The sequence below is a fragment of the Lepisosteus platostomus genome, chromosome 10 (assembly GCF_059453375.1).
Source record: "Lepisosteus platostomus isolate fLepPlt1 chromosome 10, fLepPlt1.hap1, whole genome shotgun sequence".
Taxonomy (NCBI): Eukaryota; Metazoa; Chordata; class Actinopteri; order Semionotiformes; family Lepisosteidae; genus Lepisosteus; species Lepisosteus platostomus.
In genome coordinates this window covers 25619804-25644980 of record NC_142620.1, presented here as the reverse complement: position 1 = coordinate 25644980, position 25177 = coordinate 25619804, and the positions used below count along the sequence as shown (strand labels likewise).

At 36.8% G+C, this 25177-nt stretch overlaps 1 protein-coding gene across 11 annotated transcripts in view; it reads right to left on the bottom strand.

The window, feature by feature from the left end:
- The window catches only part of LOC148653629 (gephyrin), a 502682-nt gene that overhangs the window by 207879 nt on the left and 269626 nt on the right, over positions 1–25177 (bottom strand). For all 11 annotated transcript variants that reach the window (XM_088648883.1, XM_088648886.1, XM_088648885.1 and 8 more), the window contains exon 4: positions 15319–15411. In XM_088648883.1, coding sequence (XP_088505009.1) covers positions 15319–15411 — 93 coding nt within the window. The remainder of the gene's footprint in view (positions 1–15318; positions 15412–25177) is intronic.

Here is a 25177-nt window from a genome sequence, read left to right as displayed (position 1 = left end):
TAATTACATTATTTTATAGCTTTATCAAATCTGTACATTGTCTGTCAATAATGTTTCTGTAGTGCTGTTTCAGCCCTCAGCATGTGACCGCGCCGGTGGCGCTGTGGGTTAGGTTCCTGACTCCCATGTCACACGGTCTGTGGTTGAATCCCATGGAACTTTATTTTTTAACAAACATTTCTTTGAAAAAATGAAACGTTTCCCTTGGTCAGAGATTAAATAAAACCTCACTCGCACCAAACAAATTTATATTTCTAAATATCACAACATGATCGAATTTAAGTCTTTTTAATAACAATGAATAGTCACCTATGCGTTACAAAATAAACATTTATATTGATTTGAATCGCGTTTTGATTTAAATCGTAAAACGCGTGTTTAAATATATGTGTTTAAAGGCGATATACTGCATAAAAGCGCTGATTCTTATGGAATGTGTTCCGCCGGGGATTCAAATTTTTTTTTTTTATCGCGTATCTAAGGAAAATTGCAGTATAACTTTGTTCATGCACAAACAATGGCATGTTACATTATAATTTGGGTGTCTCCTCTTGCCAGAAAGCTCTAAATTGCATTTTGAGTGCGGTTTTTGAATTTTTCTAAATTGCATCCCATAAATAAAGCTGATACAGTTTAGACTTACTGTATTCTAAACTGTATTACAACAGCACATTGGACAATGCAACGTAAATTGCAAAAATGCACTTGGAATCTGTCCAAGCCCTCCTAGGAAAATTATTTAAACTGCGACACTTATCATTCATCTTTAAATAAACTTTATTTTATATAGCGTTTTAAGCGAATAGGTAATTAGATTGCTCATAAACCTAATTGCTTTTTCTACATAAACACAGCGTGATTGCTCTCTGAAAATGCTTTTCCTTTATATTTAGGCTCAGATTTCAACTATAGATCGTATTATTATTAACTTTCTTGGAAAAATGTATTTTATGTAAACCATGTTTGCTATTAATTCATTTAGGGCTAAAATACGTTCATTGTCTTCTAATCGAGTCAAGTTGACATTGGAAGCTTGCCACGCCCGGACTGTTACACCAACGCATTAGCATGTTAAAGCGATTTCATTGAGGAGCCTAGCTACTAGTTAACACTGTACTTCCTACTTTGAAAATACCTGTGAAACCGGTTTAATTCGTCACAGCCAGCACTCCGGCAGAGAGGGGGGTTGTACTCGTTAATGTCCGATGACATACAAGTGGAAAGATTACAGATTTTAATCGTCTTTTTTCTGAACCAGGGAAAATCTGATCATGTTTCTCTATAAAAATAATAAAAAACTTTATTTTACATATCCCGCTTACACATCGCACGACTTTAATAAATCTATTCTTTATTAATACTAAATAAATAATACTAAAAATAGTACAGCAAAGAGGTCACTTGATTTTTGGAATAATTCCAAATAGCACAATGATCCACTGGCATCCCTGAAGTCTGTTTAGTCCATAACCTTCCAAATACAATCACTAAGCAATTATAAGAATTATACCATCCTATTTCTTTGTGATGTCCTGTAAAAACTAAACCTATTTTTATAAGGCTTTTACTCAAAAGATTTCCAAACACACAAAGCATTTGTGAAGTACTATAGTATTTCTAAAGGTTACTGGTGCAACATCAATCATTAAAGCTTAACAATAAAGTTTAGATTGCTGACTATGGACTAACTACATTAACTAACTGCAATGCAACAGTATACATTTTACAAGAATATCTGGTTGAATTCTTGCATTTGTAGCCAATTTAATGCGAGAGATTTTAAGTTTTAACAGAAGAAAATTACGAATATGAAAACAGCCATAACAACAAAAATTACTGTGCAAATATCAAAAGGCTACTTCAGTAATGAAATAATAATCACAGTAGAAACCAGACACTGTTTACACCATATTGTTAAGAAAGACTCAAGACAGAAATGTTCATGTACAGCTGGAAAAAACAACTTCTAAAACAACAGTGAAGGCTGCAACATTACGCCCATGCTTTTCCACACTTGTAAGGATAACCTTAAAACTTAGGCTGTTGAGTCCAATCAATTAAAGCTGGAGGTCTGCAGGTTGTACAGGCTTAAAAGGTAGATCGGTAGTTTATCTGCAATATAGTCCAGTACTTTAGGTGTTTCTTGGTTTAATTTTCCTGCTTATTAATGCTTACTTTCCTACATTTCCAATGCAGTTCACTATCATTATACACAAAAGCCAAACCGTAAACTTTGAAGCTAGCAGACTTCAAGAAAACACCTGTTGGTGTTAAATGGTGAGGTTTTATTATAATCTAAGGTATGAAAACAAACTAGCTACATTTTTAACACACTTTATAATATACCACTTTTTTGTTGTATCCCAAGTGATTTGAAGCATTTCTGTTTTAATTGAACTTCTAGAGTTATTTCTCCAATGTTTAGGAGGATATCGCCATAATAAGGGCATGCTTGTCATATCCTAAAAGAATAGCTTATAACAGGAAAGGCAAAGTCTGTTTTTTTTAAAAAGCTCCTTTAAAGCCTGTGCCCCAGAAGGTCCATTTATGTTGAGCTGTGAAAGTGCTTTACAGTAAAAACCTTGTGTAAATGGTTAAAAGCAATGATCCAGGGACCAAAGGTGATTCAGGAGCCTAGAACCAATATTTGTGTGCTCGGTGCAGTCGGATGTTGAAATTTGTTCCCCGTTTTTGAAAAAGTCCCACTGTATGCTGTTCCTTTTATTTACAATAAGAATCTAGGAACCTCTAGGAGACATCAACTGCAAAGTGACATGACTGAGAGCCTCTTGAGTCCTGCAGATACAGGGTACCTCATAATTTTAATGAAATCAAATGTGTACTGTACGTGTAAAACTGAAGCTGACCTAACAACCATCCCCTTTTCTGCAGAGCGTGTTTAATTGTACTGTTTCAGCACATCAGTTTTTTTTTTTAATTTTTTAAATAAACCCTTTAGACAATTAGGAGGTACTGGTATTCACAAGGTAGAAGGTGGTGTTTTCAGAGGCCTAAAGGGAAACTGTTATACCTAATGATTAAATACTTGATGAGACATTTTTTACTGCATTGTTTATGTATGATCTGTGTATCATAAAAGATAAAATAAGATGTATGCATCTAAATAACTGGACCTCAAATAGCAGACCTTATGAGCAATACTGTGTGTATTTATTTAAAATATTTATAGCTCCTCTGGAAAGTTGTTGGGGGAAAAAAAACTGATGTGCTGAAACAGTACAATTAAACACGCTCTGCAGAAAAGGGGATGGTTGTTAGGTCAGCTTCAGTTTTACACGTACAGTACACATTTGATTTCATTAAAATTATGAGGTACCCTGTATCTGCAGGACCGTGGGACCGTGTGACATGGGAGTCAGGAACCTAACCCACAGCGCCACCGGCGCGGTCACATGCTGAGGGCTGAAAAAGCACTACAGAAACATTATCGACAGACAATGTACAGATTTGATAAAGCTATAAAATAATGTAATTAGGCACAGAACAAGTTTACAGCACAGTACAATAATAAATGCTGACCATGACTTTAGAAGCATAAATTACCTTACACTCAATTTAAACACAAGCTGTCTTTAGCCCTCTAAGCTGGTTCATACAGAAATGTAGAGAACCAGGCTCAGAACACACAGCTTCATTAGCGAATACATATGCAGGACAACTAGAGAAGACATTTTACAGTGGATGGATTTTTAGAAACATCCCATCAGTGACATCACTGAAGTCAACTCCTAGGTAACTGTCGTGTGGATAGTTTCACAAGAATCAGACAAAGGTTTAAGCATCGCTTGTTCTAGATAAAACTGCAAAAAAAACCAACAACCCATAATGTACCTCTTTGCGGCTCTGTTTGCCCAAATCATATATTCACAATGTGAAATTAGAAAATAATATTACGTAACCAAAATCCGCAATATGGAAACAGAACCTGTGTAATTGTTGACAGATGATGTACTCGTAACATTTTTACAAGACGAACTATAACATTTAAAAAATGACTTGTATGTACTTGATATCTCTAATCAATCCACTGCACTGCATTAAAACAAAACGAAAACTAAAACGCCCTGGGCATACCGTTTCGCGCTTCTTATCAGTTGCTCAAAAGTAATTTGACCGTATGAAATGCATAATATAAACCTAGAAACATATACGTGAGCAGTATTTACGTAGTATCGGTGTCAAGACATACCTCTCAAGTACTGTAAATCAAGTTAAAAATATCTCAAGACCGATTCTGGTCATAATGAAACCATGTTTCGTGTATGTTTTCTTTAAAGTACCGAGACCAGCCATAGACTGTATGTTTATGTTCCAAAATTAATATCGTTTATGGCCTTCACACGCGTTGCAGTATGCTCCTATTCTTTTTATGCTCAGCTACTAAGATTTCCCTTGTGGTAAAATTCCATATGAATATTCAATACTACAACGGGCACAGTAAAGACGTTTACTGTAAATCTTTCTACGACAGACCAACGGACCACGAGTGCCCCTGTCGGTCAACCAATCACGTACCGCGGTACCCCGCGTCATCTTGCGTCACAATGCGCGACGCCGTAGCCAATTACCTCCAGTAAGTGTCTGTACCGCGCACTTTGAATGGCTGCATCTGTATAATGTACTGTACTATATGCCAGGGGTCTCAAGCTCAAATGAATATGGGGGCCACATGAGATAAAATGTGCTAATTGGCAGGCTGCATTCATACACATACAAAATGCATCATAAGTTAAAAAATTAATTGAAACTGACATTTGTATTTGAAACATAACATAAGTTGGTTAACTTTACTCAAGGTACTCGACATAATGTGAGGTTATTTCTGAAGTTCTCATTCTGGCTGCTTCGTTGATAGCGTTTTGCAGAGACCAGAATGTCAATATTAGGCCTGATATCACGTGTAGTATCCAATTACAATGTTCATTGGTGAGTATTGAGCGTAAAAAACTGACTGGTTAATCTTCATTGATGAGAAAAAATGTTTGCATACGTACATACCACCAAACATTGTTATGATTCTACTTTCTTTATTGATAACTCTCCATCAGCCGGCAATCAGGCAAAAGAGGCATACACACCAACTCCTTGGGTTAACACACTCACAAGGGCTGTGAATACGACATGTATGCAGGTTTAGTGTGGTTACAAGACAAGGGACAAAACAAAAGTAAACAATTACAGATGCAGCCATTCAAAATGCACGGTACAACCCCGTACCGCATGCAATTACCCACAGTACACCGCAGTGTACTGCGGTACGTGATTTGGCTGGCCAGAATGACTGATAGGGGCACTCTTGGTGTATTGGTTGTTAGTGAAACAATTTAATTATTTAATCTCTTTACTGTGCATGTTTTAATCCGCTTAGTATTGAATATTTATATGGAATTTTACAACTAAAGGAAATTTTAGTAGCTGAGCATAAAAAGAAGAGGAGCATAACGCATCTGAAGGTCATAAACGATATTAATATAGGAACATAAACATATTATGTAAACTGTATATGGCTGGTATTGGTAGTTTAAATATAAAATACACACCAGTATTTTAAGAATCAAAGTCTTTCATTTCTTTTCCTGTGGAGGCGCCCACGCAGGCAGCAGCCCAGCGAGCTCTCTTAAACTGAATTTTTTATCATTGTTTTTTTCTTCGTTCTTTCATTTGCTACTGTTCTTAGTCCTTCTCCACAATGTTCACGTACATAACTTATGATCCACAAACACTTTTAGATATCGGAACAAGATCCGCAGGACTATCACTTAGTCTGGAAGATCTGGACTGCATCAGCTCGCACGGACTTCTCCGACAAGGCCTGGAAACCACGGTATCACCTGAACAAGGTAACCAAGCCAGGAAGCGTCGCAAACGATGTGAACGAAAACGGAGAGCTGGGCTACAAACAAGACTAAAGACCGAACAGAACAAATATCCTTTACAAACCATTTAACTCGCCAATGTCTGATCCCTCGACAACACACTCGATGATCTCAGACTGAGACTCTCCACACAACGAAAAATTAAAGAATGCTGCACTTAAGACAGTTTTCTGCCTTCCGCATGGACAGAACTACAGAGTCTGGTAAAACCAGGGGTGGGGGAGTGTGCATTTTTATTAACAATGTGTGGTGCAACAATGAATCTACCATAACAAAACACTGCTCACCTGCTCTGGAATTTGTAATGATCAAGTGCTGCCCCTTCTATTTGCCGAGGGAATTTACATCTGTTATTATCACTGCCGTCTACATCCCCCCTGACCCTAACAGCAAAGAAGCACTAGAGGTACTGCACACTGCAAAAAACAAACAGGACTGAAGTGGAAAGGGTCAATAACTTTAAATTCCTTGGTGTCCATATCACCAAGGACCTCACATGTCCTTGGTGATATGGAGACCTCACATGGTCTCTCGATGCCACCTGTCTGATCAAGAAAGCACAACAGCACCTGTACTTCCTAAGATGGTCAAAGAAGGCTAAGATATGTCCCCAGATAATCACTAACTTTTACAGAAGCACTACAGAAAGCTACTGACAGGTTGCATCAAAGTGTGGTATGGCAACTGCAGTATTGCTGACCACAAAGCCCTACAGCGGGTGGTGAAAACTGCCCAGTCCATCACTGGGGTTGCCCTCCCATCTGTATAGGACATTTATGACAGACGGTGCTCGAGGAAAGCTCTAAGCATCATCAAAGACCCCACACATCCCAGCTACAGACTGTATGACCCTCTACCATCTGGAAAACGGTACCGAAGCATTCGGGCCCAGACTACCAGACTCAGAGACAGTTTTTACCCCCGCACTATCAAATTATTAAACTCCCAGACTCTCTCACTTTCACCTCTCACCTATGATCTGAACCTCACAGTGCCTTCTTTCTTACCAAAAACTCACACATTGAAATCTACCGCTACCTTACATGTCAAAAAGCTCACTCCCCATAATTTTTTTCCTTTCATTCTGTTGATGCATGTTTTTGCACATCTGATGTTGTTTTTGCACATTACTTGTTACCTTTTTGTTGTTTTGCACATTGCCTGTTGTTGTATTGCACATTGCCTGTTGATGTTTTTTCACACTGCCTGTTGTTGTCTTTGCACACTGCCTGTTGTCTCTGTCTTTCTTTTTTATACAACTGTATTCTTGTTGTTTTTTGGACTACGTATCGTCTGAGAGTTAGCTAAATAGTATTTGGTTATACCATATACCTGTATATGAGTATAATGACAATAAACGTGAACTTGAACTTGGTTACATACTGTGGTTGTAACCATTTACATTTACGTGCTCCTTCTGCCTATCTTAAGTTTATATACTTTGTAAAAAGTTATAATGTTTTAACCTTTTTTACGAATAAGCTCGTTATTGCAGTTAACAAAAGCATACTTTTTAGAAGTGGATTAATAGGGAATATAATATGGAATCGTGTATCTAAAGAAATTAATAACTATATAATTATATTTATATACTGTAGCTCAAATTATCACAGTAGTACACTTTCTTTCGAAATGTCTGCTTCAGTTTCAGTCCTTGGGTTAGGCGTGTGTTTTCCGTGCTGGAAGTCAGGTGTTCAAGCCCAGCTGTCGCCATAAGTTTTCTTTTAACAAATAAAAAATTATTTGAAAAACTAAAATAGCAAATATTATGGACACAATATTGACATTTTTAGAATTTGATTAATATGGAATATAATATGGAATCTTAAGTCTAAAGAAATTAATACCAATATAATTATATTCATATACTGTAGCTCAAATCCTGCTAAACTGAAAATTAGACACAAAAAGAGTATTATTGGACAATTTTGTAAAGCTCTGGTGGAATTTCTCCATAAATTCAAGAGTTATAGAGGAACTATCTACCCTCAACCCTGGGGGATCAGGAAAATATTTTATAATATATATATATTATACACTCAGACAAAAGTAGACAACCTTCCACCATCATCATAAATAATTTAATTATGCATAAATATTTTATGCATCAAAGTCTTTAACTTGGTAACTTAGTGGGTTTTGGTTTTAACGTGCTTGTTCTAACATTATTAAGCTTATATTCTGTACTTCATAAAGAGTTATAATGTTTTATCCTTTTCTAAGAATACATAGTAAGAACACCACTTGCAGTTATTGTAAAAAGATAAATATTGTAGTGATTTAACATCACTTGATAGTTATATGAATATGGAATCGTGTAACTTTGCAGCTAAAGTATCACAGGTGGACATTTAAAAAACATTTTGACATCCGTTTCTTTTTAAAAAACTTTTATTGTCCTTGTAGTGGTAATGGAAAATCACCGCACGCAATAGTTCAAAGCGCGATCAGAGTATTACGTTCGGTTTGTTTCTTATACAGTGAATAAATAAAAATAGTCCACTATTATAAGCTTGTTGTTGGCTCTGGCGTGAATTTGTGTATCTGGATAAATTAAGTGGTGGTATTGTGATTTATTCGCGAAATTCTTCAAGTTAAACAAAGGAGGGAAGAAGGGTGATTTTTAAAATTGGCACTCTGAGATTCTGAATGATTTAAACCCCTCATTTAGCTGAAATGGATAAAGAAATCATGCAGTAATTATATGAATTGGAAGGTGCTCTGTTTTATTAACAGACACTCCAACTCAAACCTGTGTTGTATGTTGTACAGTGATATACAGATGCAGCCATTCAAAACAAGCGGGCGATACTGCATTATTTTGCGGTGCGCTTTATGCAGTCTACCGCGAGTTACCGTAAATTCTCCTATAGTACCGCAAGTAAAATAATACTATCCGGAATTTCTGCAAGGTGGAGCTAGTAAAGCTCAACCTCTCATGTTTGAGCTGTCGCCATCAAAGTCTTTAACGAAGATATTACTAATAGTATTAATAATGAATGACCTTGGACAAGCTGTAAACTCAAAGTATTGCCCTGGTCCACATTCTTTTTTTCATTGACCTTCTTTGTAAAAGTAAAACCACAGCATTTCGCAATCACACATTTATTTCCAATCATGCAAAGTACAGTAATTTTTTAGAATCTCCGATTCACCATGCCTTTCATATGCTCATAAAAGAGATTGATTAAGGAACATTAACATATTACTGTATGCAAACTGTACTGTATACAGTATGTATATGTATATTTAATGTCTTTACTGTGCCCGTTTAAGTATTGAATATTTATATGGAATTTTACCACTGAAGGGAAATCTTAGTAGCTGAGCATAAAAAGAATAGGAGCATACTGTAACGCGTGTGAAGGCCATAAACAATATTAATTTTGGAACATAAATATACAGTATATGTCTGGTCTCGGTACTTTAAAGAAAACATACACACCAGGAGTCCATTTCTCCCTAAACATTTTAAGCATCGAAGTCTTTAACTAACGTGATACCGGAGTCAACAAGCATACTTTTAGAATTTGATTAAAAGGGAATATAATATGGAATCGTGTATCTAAAGAAATTAATAACGATATAATTATATTCATGTACCGCAACACAAGAATTGTACATGCTGTACGATAAAACATTTCCCTGGCTCAGAGATTAAATAAACTTCACTCGCACCAAACAAATGTATATTTCTAAATATCACAACATGATCGAATTTAAGTCATTTTAATAACAATGAATAGTTACCTATGCGTTACAATATAAACATTTATATTGATTTAAATCGCGTTTAAATCGCCTTTATTTAAAACCCATAAATAAAGCTGATACTGTTTAGACTTTAAATTATTTAAAACTGTATTACAGCAGCACAATGCACAATGCAATGTAAGTCGCCATCTTTGTCTTCTGCATAATAATGTTCATCTCTCTGTCCAGCAAATTAACAATAGTGATAATAAAGAACTTTATTGTATATGGCGCCTTTAAAGGTGGCTCCTCAAAGCGCTTTACAGGATAAAAACAATAACAACAATACTGTTAGGCTGGGCAAACGATTTTTTTTTAAGAAATAGAAAATGAGATATAATGATATGTTCCGGCTTAGACATTAACGAAGAGCATAACACGTGGGCGGCGTAGCGGTCGGCTCTGGCTTTCCCATCTACTGTATACACTGCAAGTACAACCCCCCTCTCTGCGGGAGTGCTGGCTGTGACGAATTAAACCGGTTTCACAGGTATTTTCAAAGTAGAAGGGGGCGAGATTTCCAGCGAAAGACACCTCCCCCCTCCAAAACCAAGGAAGTACAGTACTTACTAGTTAAGAAAGCTAGGCTCCTCAATGAAAATGCTTTAACATGCTAATGCGTTGGTGTAACAGTCCGGGCGTGGCAAGCTTCTAATGTCAACCCGACTATGGCGAAAGGAACCCTTCTTTCATTGGAAGACAATGAAAATATTCTAGCCCTAAATGAATTAATAGCAAACATGGTTTACATAAAATGCATTTTTCCAAGAAAGTTTAGCCTTTGTCACTAATGAAACCACTAAATAAAGACATAAATATAGAAATCTTAAGATTTTGAAAATACATGACTTTGCTAAAATTTATTTAAAAATAAAAACGATTACAAACGCCAGCGGAGAGAGAGAACAGGGGAGGGATGTTGGTTTTGCATAAGGGCTATTGAAATGAGGTCTATTTGGGAATGTGGAGTTACGTGTTCTGGCTGTTTGTGAATTATCGTTGTTGCGTATGGAGTGTTGAGGTATTGATTTTGTGTAATGCTTTATGTTGAAAATTGAGGTGGATTTTGTTTATGATAAAGAGGATAAACTGGGATGGGAGGAGGGTTTGGTTTTGCATAAGGGGCGGGATTATGATGATTGGAGGAATTTGAGAGAGTTTAATGGTATGATATATTTGATTTTGTATTGTGGTTGTTATCTATGTTTTTGGTTGGTATTATGTTTATATGGTTGTTTTTGTTGGTTGGTCGTTATTATGGTTATTATGTTTACTGTGTCATTTTTGATTATTGGATGTAATAATCAAAAGAGAGAGAGAGAGAGCGAGCGCCTTCTTTTTACTTTTGTAGCCAAAGGGCCTTGCAGATCAGATTCCCTTTCCCCTACGGAAAGACAGACACATGTTTTCACAGTTTAGAAGCCGCTCTTCAGACGCAGGCGAGCGAGCAGCCCCTAGATAAAACATCAACTTTATTTAAACTCCAACTTTTAAAATATACGTTTCGAATAGAAAGAAATCCTCTTCCTGGTACAGTATGTATAGCAGACCAGCACGTCTTTTTTCTCCAATCAGAGGGGTGTCAGATGGTGTCAGCCAATCACCATTCTGAAGCCCTATCGTAATCTCTGGTATAGGGAGACCCCAGAATTCTGTCCCATAGTTTAGATAGATGATAGATACTTTTATTGATCCTGTGAGGGAAATAAAGTAAATCATTTTCATTTTAGGAAATTATTAAATGCTTGGTTAAAAGCAAAGGAGATTATCTGTTATAGTGGACATAAAAACAAGAGTTTGCTGCGGCGTTATTGGAAACCCAAATTTAACAAAAAATCGCTGACATTATATCCTAGAAGACAGAGACTGGCACCAGACCGGGAAAATGCCCGCAGCGTAAAAGAAAATGCCTGATGAACTAGGGACTGGACAGTTTCCAAGTGCTTGTACAATCGATGGAAATGTTCAAATAAATGTGCAAAAGAAATAAACAAAATAATCATTTATTTCTTTATCATATTGGCTAGCTAATGTCCTCTCTTTGCTAGTTAATGACTGTGTTTCTGCGTTGGGTAGCAACGGGTGACTGTTCTCAGGCGGAAGATGTAAACAGCTTAATTTTCGTGTTAAATAATTTTTTAAAATTAAAATTCATTCTACACAGCAATCCCATATTTGGGTACCGTTTCATAAAACTTTCATGCTTAAAATGTTTAGTGAGAAATGGAAGACTGGTGTGTATTTTTTCTTTAAACTACCAAGACCAGCCATACACAGTACAGTTTACATACAGTAATGTTTATGTTCCTAAATTAATATCGTTTATGACCTTCAGATGCGTTATGCTCCTCTTCTTTTTATGCTCAGCTACTAAAATTTCCCTTTAGTGGTAAAATTCCATATAAATATTCAATACTAAGCGGATTAAAATGTGCACAATAAAGAGATTAAATGATTAAATCTTTTCACTACCAACCAATGCACCACGAGTGCCCCTGTCGGTCATTTTGGCCAGCCAATCACTTACCGTGGTGCCCTGCGGTGGCTTGTGGGTAGTTTACCGTACCGTGGGTTTGTACCGTGCATTTTGAATGGCTGCATCTGTATATGTGCGTAATGTCATCCCCATTTAACAATTGCGCAAATCCTGCTAAACTAGAAATTAGACACAAGAAGAGTATTATTGGACAATGTTGTGTGGCTCTGGTGGAATTTCTCTGTAAACTGAAGAGTTATAGAAGAGACACATTGTGTATCGCCTCTTTTTACACTTGTAAGAACATTCCAATGTAAATGAGACACGGAAGATATTATTAATAACCTTTTAAATCTGAAGCTGTTAACTCTACTTCACACCTGTATGTCAAGATCATGCTTTCAAAATAAAAAACACATCAATCTTTGATTGGATGAAAATGTCCTGATTATTTCGCAAGGATATGAAACGTGACAATTTGTTACAGTTACCATCAGGAGAAAAAAAAGTTTTTTATTTATTTGTGGCTGTTGCAGTGGCTTGCAATGGCCGGATAGTTAACACTTCAAATTGCTTCATCAGTCAGTCCATGGGGGGAAGGGGGAACATGCACAGTAAAGAGATTAAATGAAGCAATCGTTTCACTAACTACCAATGCACCACGAGTGCCGCCTATTGGTCATTTTGGCCAGCCAATCACATACTGCAGTATAACATGGTAAACTGCAGATAATTTTGTGCACTACAGGGTTTTACCATGCATTTTGAATGGTTGCATCTGTATTTTTTTTCTTTTGATCTATACAACATCCTCTACAATATCAATGTGTTTAACAGTCTGGGGCTAAAAAATAGCTAAAAATAAAACCCCCAAAAACTTAGTAGTAAAAGGTTTCACCCCTTTACCATTATTGCCCTAAATAAGCTCTCCTTAACCAGTAGCATTCGGAATTTGCAAAATATTTTGACTGGAATTCACCCATGTGCAATTAAAGTGGTTGACCACACTTGATTTTGCAAGGTTAAATACACTTGTCTATGCATGTTCCCACTTTTGGACATTGCACACAAAGTAATATGAAGACAAAGGAGTTTCTGCAACAACTAATGAATAGAGTGCATACTGACACAAGAGAAGTAAAGGATATAATAAAAAGATTTCAAAGGCTCTGGGTATCCCACTGAGCACTGTTCAATCTACCAGGAAGTGGAGGACAGATAAATTACTCAGAATTATCAACGACTAGGTTGGCCTCTAAAACTCAGCAGCCAGGCAAGAAGAACAATGGTCAGAGAAGCAGTCAGGAGGCTGAAAACAACCCTCAAAGACAAAGTCTCATAATTGAGATGGAAGAAACTGTGAGTGATTTAAAAATAGTTCCAGTACTCCACAAATCTGGCCTGCATGATGGAATGGAGAGAAGGAAGCAACATTTGAAAAAAGCTGACATGAGGTCCTGTCTTAAATATACAAAAAGGCATGTAGGAGCTTCCGAAACTATATGGTCTGATGAGAAAAAAATTGAGTTATTTGGCCTTAATGCCAAATGTTGTTTGGTGAAAGAAAAGCACTTTCACAAAATGCTATCCCCCACATTAAAGCATGGCAGTGGCAGAGTAATATTGAGGGGTTGCTTTTCATCTCCAGAGACTGGTAGCCTTGTCAAAATAGAAGGCAAAGTGGATGGAGCAAAATATAGGTAGATCCTGGAGCAAAACCTGGAACAGTCTGCAAAAGCTGGGATGACGATTCATATTTCAACGGGATAATGACCTCAAACACAAAGCCAAAGCAGCGCTTGAGTGGCTTAAAAAGAAGAAGGCGGAGGTCCTGAGTGGCCCAGTCAAAACCCAGATTTAAATCTCAAATTAATCTATGTCAAGAACTGAAGATTGCGGTACATCACCACTTCACCAACAACCTGCAACAGCCGGAGCAATATTGCAAGGAAGACTGATGACCTACTGTACAATATGTGAAAATCCCACAAAAGACTTGAGGCTGTAATTGGAGCAACTAAAAATTAAACGCTTTAGGGTCTTAAGGGGGTGAATACTTCTCCAAGCTAGATTTTTCAGTTTTCCATTTTTCAACAAATTTTCTTTTACAATAAAAATTATTATGCCTCATCAAAATGTTGAGTATGTTGTGTTAATCATGCAAAAAAACATGTTTTTCTCGATTGTTGCAAGTTAAGGTTGTAAGCCAGCAAAATGTGGTAGAGGACCAAGGGGGGGGGGGGTCATTACTTTTTACACCCACTGTACATTTACAAATTTAGAAATAATTTAATTTTACTCCACAACAATAATTTCAAAAGTGTTAAGGGATATTGAACTAAATAATATTCAAATATCGTCTGGGTGACTACAAATCCCTGGTTTTCTACAAATTTTCAAAACGTTTTATTGTGATCACTGCAATCTTTTTTAGTTAGAAGCTGTTGCTAAATATAATTATAAAAATGCTAAATGCAATTTTTATTCTGTAAAATTCAGAACTTTTATACAAAGCTAGAACAGTTAGTTAGGATCAGAATTAAGCACTAATTACATCCATTTTTTTACCACAGTTCAAGATTTAAGTGTTTGCAAGTTGCAAAAGCCAGATGCGAATGGAAATTATTCTTTAGGTCACAATAAAAATAAAACTCACATGAAGTCACATCTTGAATATGCCAAAAAGGTCACATCATTGGATAATGACACCTAACTACACCTTCCAGTTTAAAGGCAAACTTTAAAATTGTTACATATTTCAGCTGCATGTTTTTTACAAAACATGTTGGACATAACCAGAAATATTTTTATAGCTAAAATATAAGTAAAGCCTAGGTGGAACTATCAACCACAAATCAGGTGTCCGACCACCTTATTATGTACCACTGGTGGGAGCAATTGAAAGATAAAGATAGAGAATGTTTCAAAGAACAGCCTTAATACATAACAAGGGGTCTATACCAAACAGATGATCTTTTCTTTTTCACATTTTTCTGTACAGTGTAAACTTTTAAGTTATGAAGTATTTGTTGTATTTGTCGTTTTGTCTTCTTTGCCAAGTAAAACTCTAAATTGTTAACAGTTATTGTTAGCAATTGTTTGCTACCAATCACTATCCAGGACCAGGAGTGAATATCAGTGCTCACCCTTTTAGTAACAGGCCTTAAATGGACACCAAAGAAAAAGTTGTACCTCAGGAGTCACATCACGCGGGGCAAATCCAGTTCCCCCGGTCGTTAAGATGAGGTTCAGCTCTTTTTCATCACACCAGTCTACCAGGGTCTCCTGGAAAATGAATTAAATAATCAGAAAGACAGAGAAAACATAATTAACTATAAAAGCTTAATCAATAAAACAGCTGTGATCTTTCAAGTTAGAGTGCAAATAAAGCAACCCCTGTCATAATAAAACTGTGTTAACATCAGATAAGAAAGGAGGTTATGCCTAGTATTCACTGTGACAGGAGTGAAAAAACTTTGGAAAACTGAAGGAAAATTTATACTAAAAAAACACCCACCATGATATTGGTTGATCATGATATAGGATATTTTTACAGATAAAACAGCAGAACAAACCATCCCTCTGGAAACATTATATATCATAAAAACATAACCTACAAATACAACAAGAATGATTCAACTGTGAAGCTTTCTACAGATGTGTGAAATGTCCACAGCTGTAGTGCTGTTTTTTATTTTTATATGTCACAGCCTGTTTTGTACTCATTGGCTAATTGGTCTAAGGACTACATAGCCGTTCCTTCACTAAAGCCAATTCATATGTTCCATATTCCAATAACCCTTTTGGTACAGAAGAACCTTTGGTTCTCAAAACCACTTCTACATAGTTTCCATGAGTGTTTTTGTGTTTCATTGTTTATTTTGGGGAAGTCTACTTTGTTAACTTTCTTAATGTCTGAGTATTCAGAAAAATTGCTTCAGACTGTCAATATAGGAAATTTCCTTAATTCCCATAATATATCTGGTGTGTCTTCTCTGGACTGATTCCAGAACAGCAATATCTATTTTTTAATATTTGTACAGCTTTAGGTGATTGAGGAGTGGCTCTTTTAGATAAAGTTTGTGACACTTGGAGGAGTAAACACTTCTTGTTTCAAAGCAGAGAGGATGTTTACTGAGGTCTGGAGGGGGGGGGGGTCCCTTTGGCAAAAAGAATTGTCAAGTTTGCCTTAGTATATCTAGGTAAGTTGTGGGTTAATGGCTGTCAAGGGGCAGTACAGAAACACACAATATAAGATCACATAAAGAGTATAGGAAAAAGAACAAGAAGCAGGGAAGAGGGAGAAAAGAGAGGAGTTAAGACTTGAAGCTTGCACCAGGTGAGAACCCCTACTTCATGATCATCCAAACCAAACCTGACTGGAGCTAAGAATTTGAACCTTGCTAGAGAGAGCATACTATTCTGTGTTTTAAGGGAATTTGGGTTTCTTGGGTAAAAGATACCTCAGTTGGAAATGTCTTTTCTGTTTAGGGTGCATTTTTATGGATAGGGATAGTGATTGGTTGACCTACAGGGGCACTCGTGGTTGGTCTGTCGTAGAAAGATTTACAGTAAACGTCTTTACTGTGCCCGTTGAAGTATTTAATATTTATATGGAATTTTACCACTGAAGGGAAATCTTAGTGCCTGAGCATAAAAAGAATAGGAGCATACTGCAACGCGTGTGAAGGGCATAAACGACATTAATTTTGGAACTTAAACATACAGTATATGGCTGGTCTTGGTACTTTAAAGTAAAAAATACACACCAGTATTCCATTTCTCCCTAAACATTTTAAGCATCGAAGTCTTTTACTAAAGAGATACCGGAGTCAACAAGCATACTTTTAGAATTTGATTAATAGGGAATATAATATGGAATCGCGTATCTAAAGAATTTAATAACGATATGATTATATTCGTGTACTGCGACAGGGCTGTGTAGGGCTGTTTCGCCTCCCTCTTCATGCAACTTCCCTTGTAGCCTACTGGTCTACGTGCCCGACTACCAACTCACGGGTTGTGTGTTCAAATCCAGCTGGTGCTGGACTTTTCTTTTAACAAACATTTCTTCGAAAAAATAGAATAGCGATATTATGGACAATCAATTGACTTTTATATTTCAAAATATCACAACATGATCGATTCTAAGTCATTTTTGATAACAATCAACAAACAAACATTTCTTTGAAAAAATGAGACGTTTCCCTTGGTCAGAGATATAAATATATAATATATAAATAAATTAAATTTAACTAACGTGAAATAGCGTGTGAAAAAGTGGTAGTTTTAAGCTTTTCTGCTAATATAATATGGAATCGCGTATCTAAAGAATTTAATAACGATATGATTATATTCGTGTACTGCGACAGGGCTGTGTAGGGCTGTTTCGCCTCTCTCTTCATGCGACTGTACCAGGAAGAGGATTTCTTTCTATTCGAAACGTGTATTTTAAAAGTTTAAGAAGTAAAAACCTTACAGCGTACACAGATTTCTAAACTGATCAGGATCGTTATCTTTGTCTTATGCATAATAATGTTCACCACTCTGTCCAGCAAATTAATAATAAACTTTATTTTATATAGCGTTTTAAACGAATAAGTAATTAGATTGCTCATAAACCTAATCACTTGCTTTTTCTTTTTATTTAGGCTCAGATTTCAACTATAGATCGTATTATTAATAACCATAATAACAACCAACCAACAAAAACAACCATATAAACATAATACCAACCAAAAACATAGATAACCACCACAATACAAAATCAAATATATCAAACCATTATACTCTCACAAATTCCTCCAATTATCATAATCCCGCCCCTTATGCAAAACCAAACCCTCCTCCCATCCCAGTTTATCCTCTTTATCATAAACAAAATCCACCTCAATTTTCAACATAAAGCATTACACAAATACCTCAACACTCCATACTCAACAACGATAATTCACAAACAGCCAGAACATGTAACTCCACATTCCCAAACAGACCTCATTTCCATAGCCCCGCCCCTTATGCAAAACCAACATCCCTCCCCTGTTCTCTCTCTCCCCTGGCGTTTGTAATCGTTTTTATTTTCAAATAAATTTTAGCAAAGTCATGTATTTTAAAAATCTTAAGATTTTTATATTTATGTCTTTATTTAGTGGTTTCATTAGTGACAAAAGCTAGTGACCTTTCTTTCATTAGTGACAAAGGCTAAAAGGGCTTTTATGTAAACGATGTTTGCTATTAATTCATTCAGGGCTAAAGTATGTTCATTGTCTTCAAATGAAAGAAGGGTTCCTTTCGCCGTGGTCGGGTTGAAATTAGAAGCTTGCCACGCCCGGACTGTTACACCAACGTATTAGCATGTTAAAGCGATTTCATTGAGGAGCCTCGCCTTTCTTAACTAGTACTGTACTTACTGGGTTTTTTTTTTGGGGGGGGGAGGTGTCTTTCGCTGGAAATCTCGCCTGCTTCTACTTTACGAGTACAACCCCCTCTCTGCCGGAGTGCTGGCTGTGACGAATTAAACCAGCTTCACAGGTATTTTCAAAGTACGAAGTACAGTGTAAACTGGTAGCTGGGCTCCTCAATGAAATCGCTTTAACATGCTAATGCGTTGGTGTAACAGTCCAGGAGTGGCAAGCTTCCAATGTCAACTCGACTCGATTGGAAGATAATGAACGTATTTTAGCCCTAAATGAATTAATAGCATACATGGTTTACATAAAATACATTTTTCAAAGAAAGTTTGTAATAATATGATCTATAGTTGAAATCTGAGCCTAATTATAAAGGAAAAGCATTTTCAGAGAGCAATCACGCTGTGTTTATGTAGAAAAAGCGATTAGGTTTATGAGCAATCTAATTACCTATTCGCTTAAAACGCTATATAAAATAAAGTTTATTTAGAGATGAATGATCAGTGCCGCAGTTTAAATAATTTTCGTAGGAGGGCTTGGACAGATTCCAAGTGCATTTTTGCAATTTACGTTGCATTGTCCAATGTGCTGTTGTAATACAGTTTAGAATACAGTAAGTCTAAACTGTATCAGCTTTATTTATGGGTTGCAATTTAGAAAAAGTCAAAAACCGCACTCAAAATGCAATTAAGAGCTTTCTGGCAAGAGGAGACACCCAAATTATAATGTAACATGCCACTGTTTGTGCATGAACAAAGTTATACTGCAATTTTCCTTAGATACGCGATTAAAAAAAATAAATTTTTTGAATCCCCGGCGGAACACACTCCATTAGAATCAGCGCTTTTATACAGTATATCGCCTTTAAACACATATATTTAAACACGCGTTTACGATTAAATCAAAACGCGATTCAAATCAATATAAATGTTTATTTTGTAACGCATAGGTGACTATTCTTCTTCTTCTTCTTCTTCTTCTTTTTCACAGCCTTAGTCCCAGACTGTCCTGGGGTCAGCTGCTTTGGTTGCTCTTCTCCATTTGTCTCTGTCGAGCACATCTTCCTCACTCACTTCACATACCTCCATATCTTTTCTCACACAATCTATCCATCTCTTTCTAGGCCTGCCTCTTCCTCTGTTACCTTCCACCTCAAATTCCATTACCCTCTTTGTTACTTCCTCAACGTCCCTCCTCATGATATGTCCATACCACCGTAACCTCGCTTCTCGCATCTTCTCAACCACATCCACCACCCTACATCGTCTACGGATTTCTTCATTTCTGATCTTATCCTTCATTGAAATCTGCAGAATCCATCTCAACATCCTCATTTCAGTTCTTCTCATCAAGTTCTCTTCCCTCTTTCCAACTGCCAAGCATTCAGCTCCATATAGTAATACAGGTCTAATCACAGTCTTGTACATTTTGCACTTTAACTTTCTTGGAATTTTCCTGTCACAGATTATTCCAGTTATTTCTCTCCACTTGTTCCATCCAGCTTTCACTCTTTGTTTTACTGCCTCCAGTGTTTCTCCTCCCTTTACCAGTTTTGATCCAAGGTATTTAAAGTCATCAACTTGTTTCAGTTTTCCTCCATTCATTGTTATTAAAAAGACTTAAATTCGATCATGTTGTGATATTTAGAAATATAAATTTGTTTGGTGCGAGTGAGGTTTTATTTAATCTCTGACCAAGGGAAACGTTTCATTTTGTCAAAGAAATGTTTGTTAAAAAATAAAGTCATAGTTCCATGGGATTCAATCACAGACCATGTGACATGGGAGTCAGGAAACTAACACACAGCGCCACCAGATTTGATAACGCTATAAAAACGCTATAAAATAATGTGACTAGGCACAGAACAAGTTTACAGCACAGTACAATAATAAATGCTGACCATGACTTTAGAAGCATAAATTACCTTACACTCAATTTAAACACAAGCTGTCTTTAGCCCTCTAAGCTGGTTCATACAGAAATGTAGAGATCCAGGCTCAGAACACACAGCTTCATTAGCGAATACATATGCAGGACAACTAGAGAAGACGTTTTACAGAGGATGGATTTTTAGAAACATCCCATCAGTGACATCACTGAAGTCAACTCCTAGGTACTGTAACTGTCGTGTGGATAGTATCACAAGAATCAGACAAAGGTTTAAGCATCGCTTGTTCTAGATAAAACTGCAAAAAAAAACAACAACCCATAATGTACTTTTTTGCGGCTCTGTTTGCCCAAATCATATATTCACAACATGAAATTTAGAAAATAATATTACGTAACCAAAATCCGCAATATGGAAACAAAACCTGTGTAATTGTTGATAGATGATGTACTCGTAACATTTTTACAAGACGAACTACAACATTTAAAAAATGACTTGTATGTACTTGATATCTCTAATCAATCCACGGCGACATTGTTAAAGCAGAGTCCCAGCACAAAACGAAACTAAAACGCCCTGGGCATACCGTTTCACACTTCTTATTAGTTGCTCAAAAGTAATTTGACCGTATGAAATGCATAATATAAACCTAGAAACATATACGTGAGCAGTATTTACGTAGTATCGGTGTTAAGACATACCTCTCAAATACTGTAAATCAAGTTAAAAATATCTCAAGACCGATTCTGGTCATAATGAAACCATGTTTCGTGTATGTTTTCTTTAAAGTACCTAGATCAGCCATATACTGTATGTTTATGTTCCAAAATTAATATCGTTTATGGCCTTCACACGCGTTGCAGTATGCTCCTATTCTTTTTATGCTCAGCTACTAAGATTTCCCTTCAGTGGTAAAATTCCATATGAATATTCAATACTTAAACGGGCACAGTTAAGACATTAAATATACATATAAATACTGTATACAGTACAGTTTTCATACGGTAATATGTTTATGTTCCTAAATCAATCTCTTTTATGAGCATGTGAAAGGCATGGTGAATCGATTCTCAAAAATTACTGTACTTTGCATGATTGGAAACAAATGCGTGATTGGGAAATGCTGTGGTGTTACTTTTACAAAGACGGTCAATGAAAAAAAGAATGTGGACCAGGGCAATACTTTGAGTTTACACTTACAGCTTGTCCAAGGTCATTCATTATTAATACTATTAGTAATATCTTCGTTAAAGACTTTGATGGCGACAGATCAAACATGAGAGGTTGAGCTTTATTAGCTCCACCTTGCGGAAATTCCGGATACTATTATTTTGCTTGTCGTATTATAGGAGAATTTACGGTAACTCGCGGTATTTACTGGTAACTTGCGGTATTTACCGGTAACTTGCGGTAGACTGCGTACAGCGTACCGGAAAATAATGCGGTATCGCCCGCGCATTTTGAATGGCTGCATCTGTATTCAGTTATGAAGAGTTACATATATCAAGAGGACATACGTTCAGTATATCATTCATTTAGACCGTTTCGTAAATGAACTTGGTTATAACTTCTACATTAGATACTCAAAACAAGTACATAACTCTTAGGAATTAAATTGATATCAACTGGTTGGGATAACAATTGAATTCTCGAGCAGTAATGCAGTGAAGTTGAATACTCATCCAATCTCTGGGGATTCAGATCTCCTGTGAGCACAAAGAAGCAGTTGCAGGCTTCTAAGCTGTCCAATCCGTGCTCTCTGGCTCGGTGCCAGGCTGTGCTGTGCGGCTTGTGACGGTGCACTGCAGATGCTCACTCACCGGCTAGTTAGTGTTGGCTTTAACTAGCTAAGTTTGTGCACAGGAGAAAAGATGACTGTGGGTCCCAGCAAGTGAGGAAGAGGACCGGTTCGTTCCTGACGAAGAGCTAGTTCTGAATAGTGATTCAGCTGTCCACAGTTCCAACCTGTTCACGAGGCTTGCTGCTGATGCTAACCTCGGGTGGATCCTCTGGTTACTCTCTGGCAACCTCCGCTCTAGACTCTTAGAACAAAGGAAAGTTCTGGCACTCGGACACCCTGGCTGTTCCGTGGTGGTCCTGGCTGAGTCTCAGGATGCTCAGGAGGCGCGCTGCGAGAATGTCCTGCCCTTGGGAGCCTTCTGCTCCTGGGCCGTCCTGCCCTGGAATTCTCCTTTTAATTCCCTTTAGAATTGTCCGAAATAGTCCTACAGGCTCTCTGTGTTGCCTGTTTTCAACTGGAGGAACTTCAGCTCATTCATTGGCTGAAAGTTTCTGGGCATCAGAATTCCACATGGGTTACTCGGCCCTACCAGTCCCTGATTGGTTTATCAAGGTGAGATATGAGTCACTTACTCCTGACACCTAGGAATGCAGTCCAGATGTCCATCTGGCACTCCCTAGACAGATAGGCACCAATGGATGACCACTGATCATGATAACCAGGCTTAGCTAAGTGCATCCCCATTTGGGAGCTGTCCCTTATCAAAATAAATCATCTTTAAATCAGCCTGCATGAATAGCTTCTCTGTGGCTGCACCACAGAGATGAAGAGGGAGATGGGGCCTCATTTGGGAAAGCACAGCAACACTTAATTCTGTCTTATTAACAAGCATTGCCGCTACAATACTGACCAAAACTTTACACAGTATTCTAAACGAGATCTTACTAGTGCATTGTACAATTTTAACTTAACAACCCTAGATTTAAATTTTACACTTTTAATTCAAAACTGGCTCCTATTATTTGCCTATTTTATAGCTTGCTCACATTGTTTAGAAGTTATGTGTCAACCTAAACTGTGTTTTTCAGAAGTAGCCCCTTCCAACCCATTTGTTATTTTTGTTTTTTGGATTGTTTCACAAATAATATTTTCTTTACATCTTTGCATCTTTTAAAAAAACAATTTACAAATTTACAAGTGGTCTGATTATCTAGAATTCTTTAGGTAGTATTCATTTGTCTTGAAATTCCCTCTTTTATTAAATTTAGTAGATAAGTGACCTTATGCTGAACAGAAGTTGTGAGTGACCCTTCCAATATGAGCACAAGCATTTTGATATTTAGAGATATTACATTGAAGCTAATATTAAAGAACCACGGGTCTCAAAATACAATCAGTACAATAAAATTATGATGAATGACAAGCTCTCAAATGAACCACACCATTACACCATTGTCACCAAAGTAATATTGTTCCTCTACACAAAGCTCTGTTCTATCTTACAAAAAAGACTAATCATTTCCACCATCCAGGGGTTGATGTCCACATTAACATATACACTGTATATGTTCCACTAGGTGAGACTGAGTCACAACTTAATAATATCGGGGTGTCTTCCGTGGGTATACTGTAGGTAACTCATTGCAAGTCAACAAGCCTTCCACAACACCCAAATATCTCAAAAAACAGTTGCTGTCTGAAAATGATTCCTGAGGTGGTCTTAAGTAGTTACATGAGGTCATCTGGATCAGACAGATATTTCTTCTAAATTAATAGCACTGTTTGAACCTTGTAAAGGTGAACAGATGGACTCTAAATGTCCTAGGAACTTCACACTTTTTCCTATTGGCAAAATTCCCAGTACATGTGCCTCAACTTTCATCTCTCTATGTTCTCTATGTTCAATTTATTTATTATTTTTTCAAGACCAGTAATGAACAAATGTGAACAATCATCATGGTATAACAGGCTTGGTACCTAAACAAACTTTGTAAATCCTACAATAATATAAAACAGGATTAAAGGAGTAGAAAAAAGAAAAACAGAGATGTGAAAGAGATAAACAAAAGGAAAAGGAAAAGAAAGAAAAAAGGTAGCACAAGGACAGAATAGGAAAGCCACAGTCGTCAAGGTCTTTCATACATCTGGGTCGCTCTGCAAGCTCTTAAAGAACTTTAAAAAGGGCTGTACGGCAGAAAATTTTGCAGTTGAGCCACACAGAGAAAACCTCATTTCTTTAGGTGGAGAATCTACATCACATCCCTTATATGTTTTAATGCTTTCATATTCTAACTTACAAGTATATAGTTGGTACCATGTTGTATCACACTGTTAACCATTTCATTTGCCAGGAGCTAAGGAAAAGTTCAAAATGAGGATGTGAGCTCTAAAATCTAAAAGCAGACCACGACCACGAATAACATCAAAATCAATCTCTCTGTATAAAATTTTTTATGTCTAAATAATTTCTTACCAATTCTCTTTTTTTATCATGGGAAACCTGGGCATGAGTTGTGGTTCTAATGCTGTCCTTAAAAAAGAGAGCTGAGGGTAAAGTTAAATTCACATAGAACTCTGGACCACACCGGTGATCTGTGCATTGCATGACAGAAAAATACCATGACTACTACTTCTCTTTCTGCTTTAAGGTTACAAGCAAAAAATCTAGACTTCTTTGTTGCTGACAAAATAGAATGAGAAAGAAACAGGGGAAAGAGTAAAACATACAGTACATGGATGTTTGGTGATCCAGGGTTTATAAAAGTGGTGATCCCCTTTGAGAATGTTTAAAAAACAACTGCAGTTAATACTCTACTGACAAGGTAGACAGGTTAGTAAAGGCTGCAGTATAATGATGGCTCATACTGTAAAATAGGTATTCTACACCCATTACACAGTATAAGGTCTGCTCCTCCAAAATACCTGTGCTTCTTCACAGATAAAATGTACAGGACAGTTTAACATCAATAGAGTTCAACCATATAAATATACTTATCTGGTTTATCACTATGG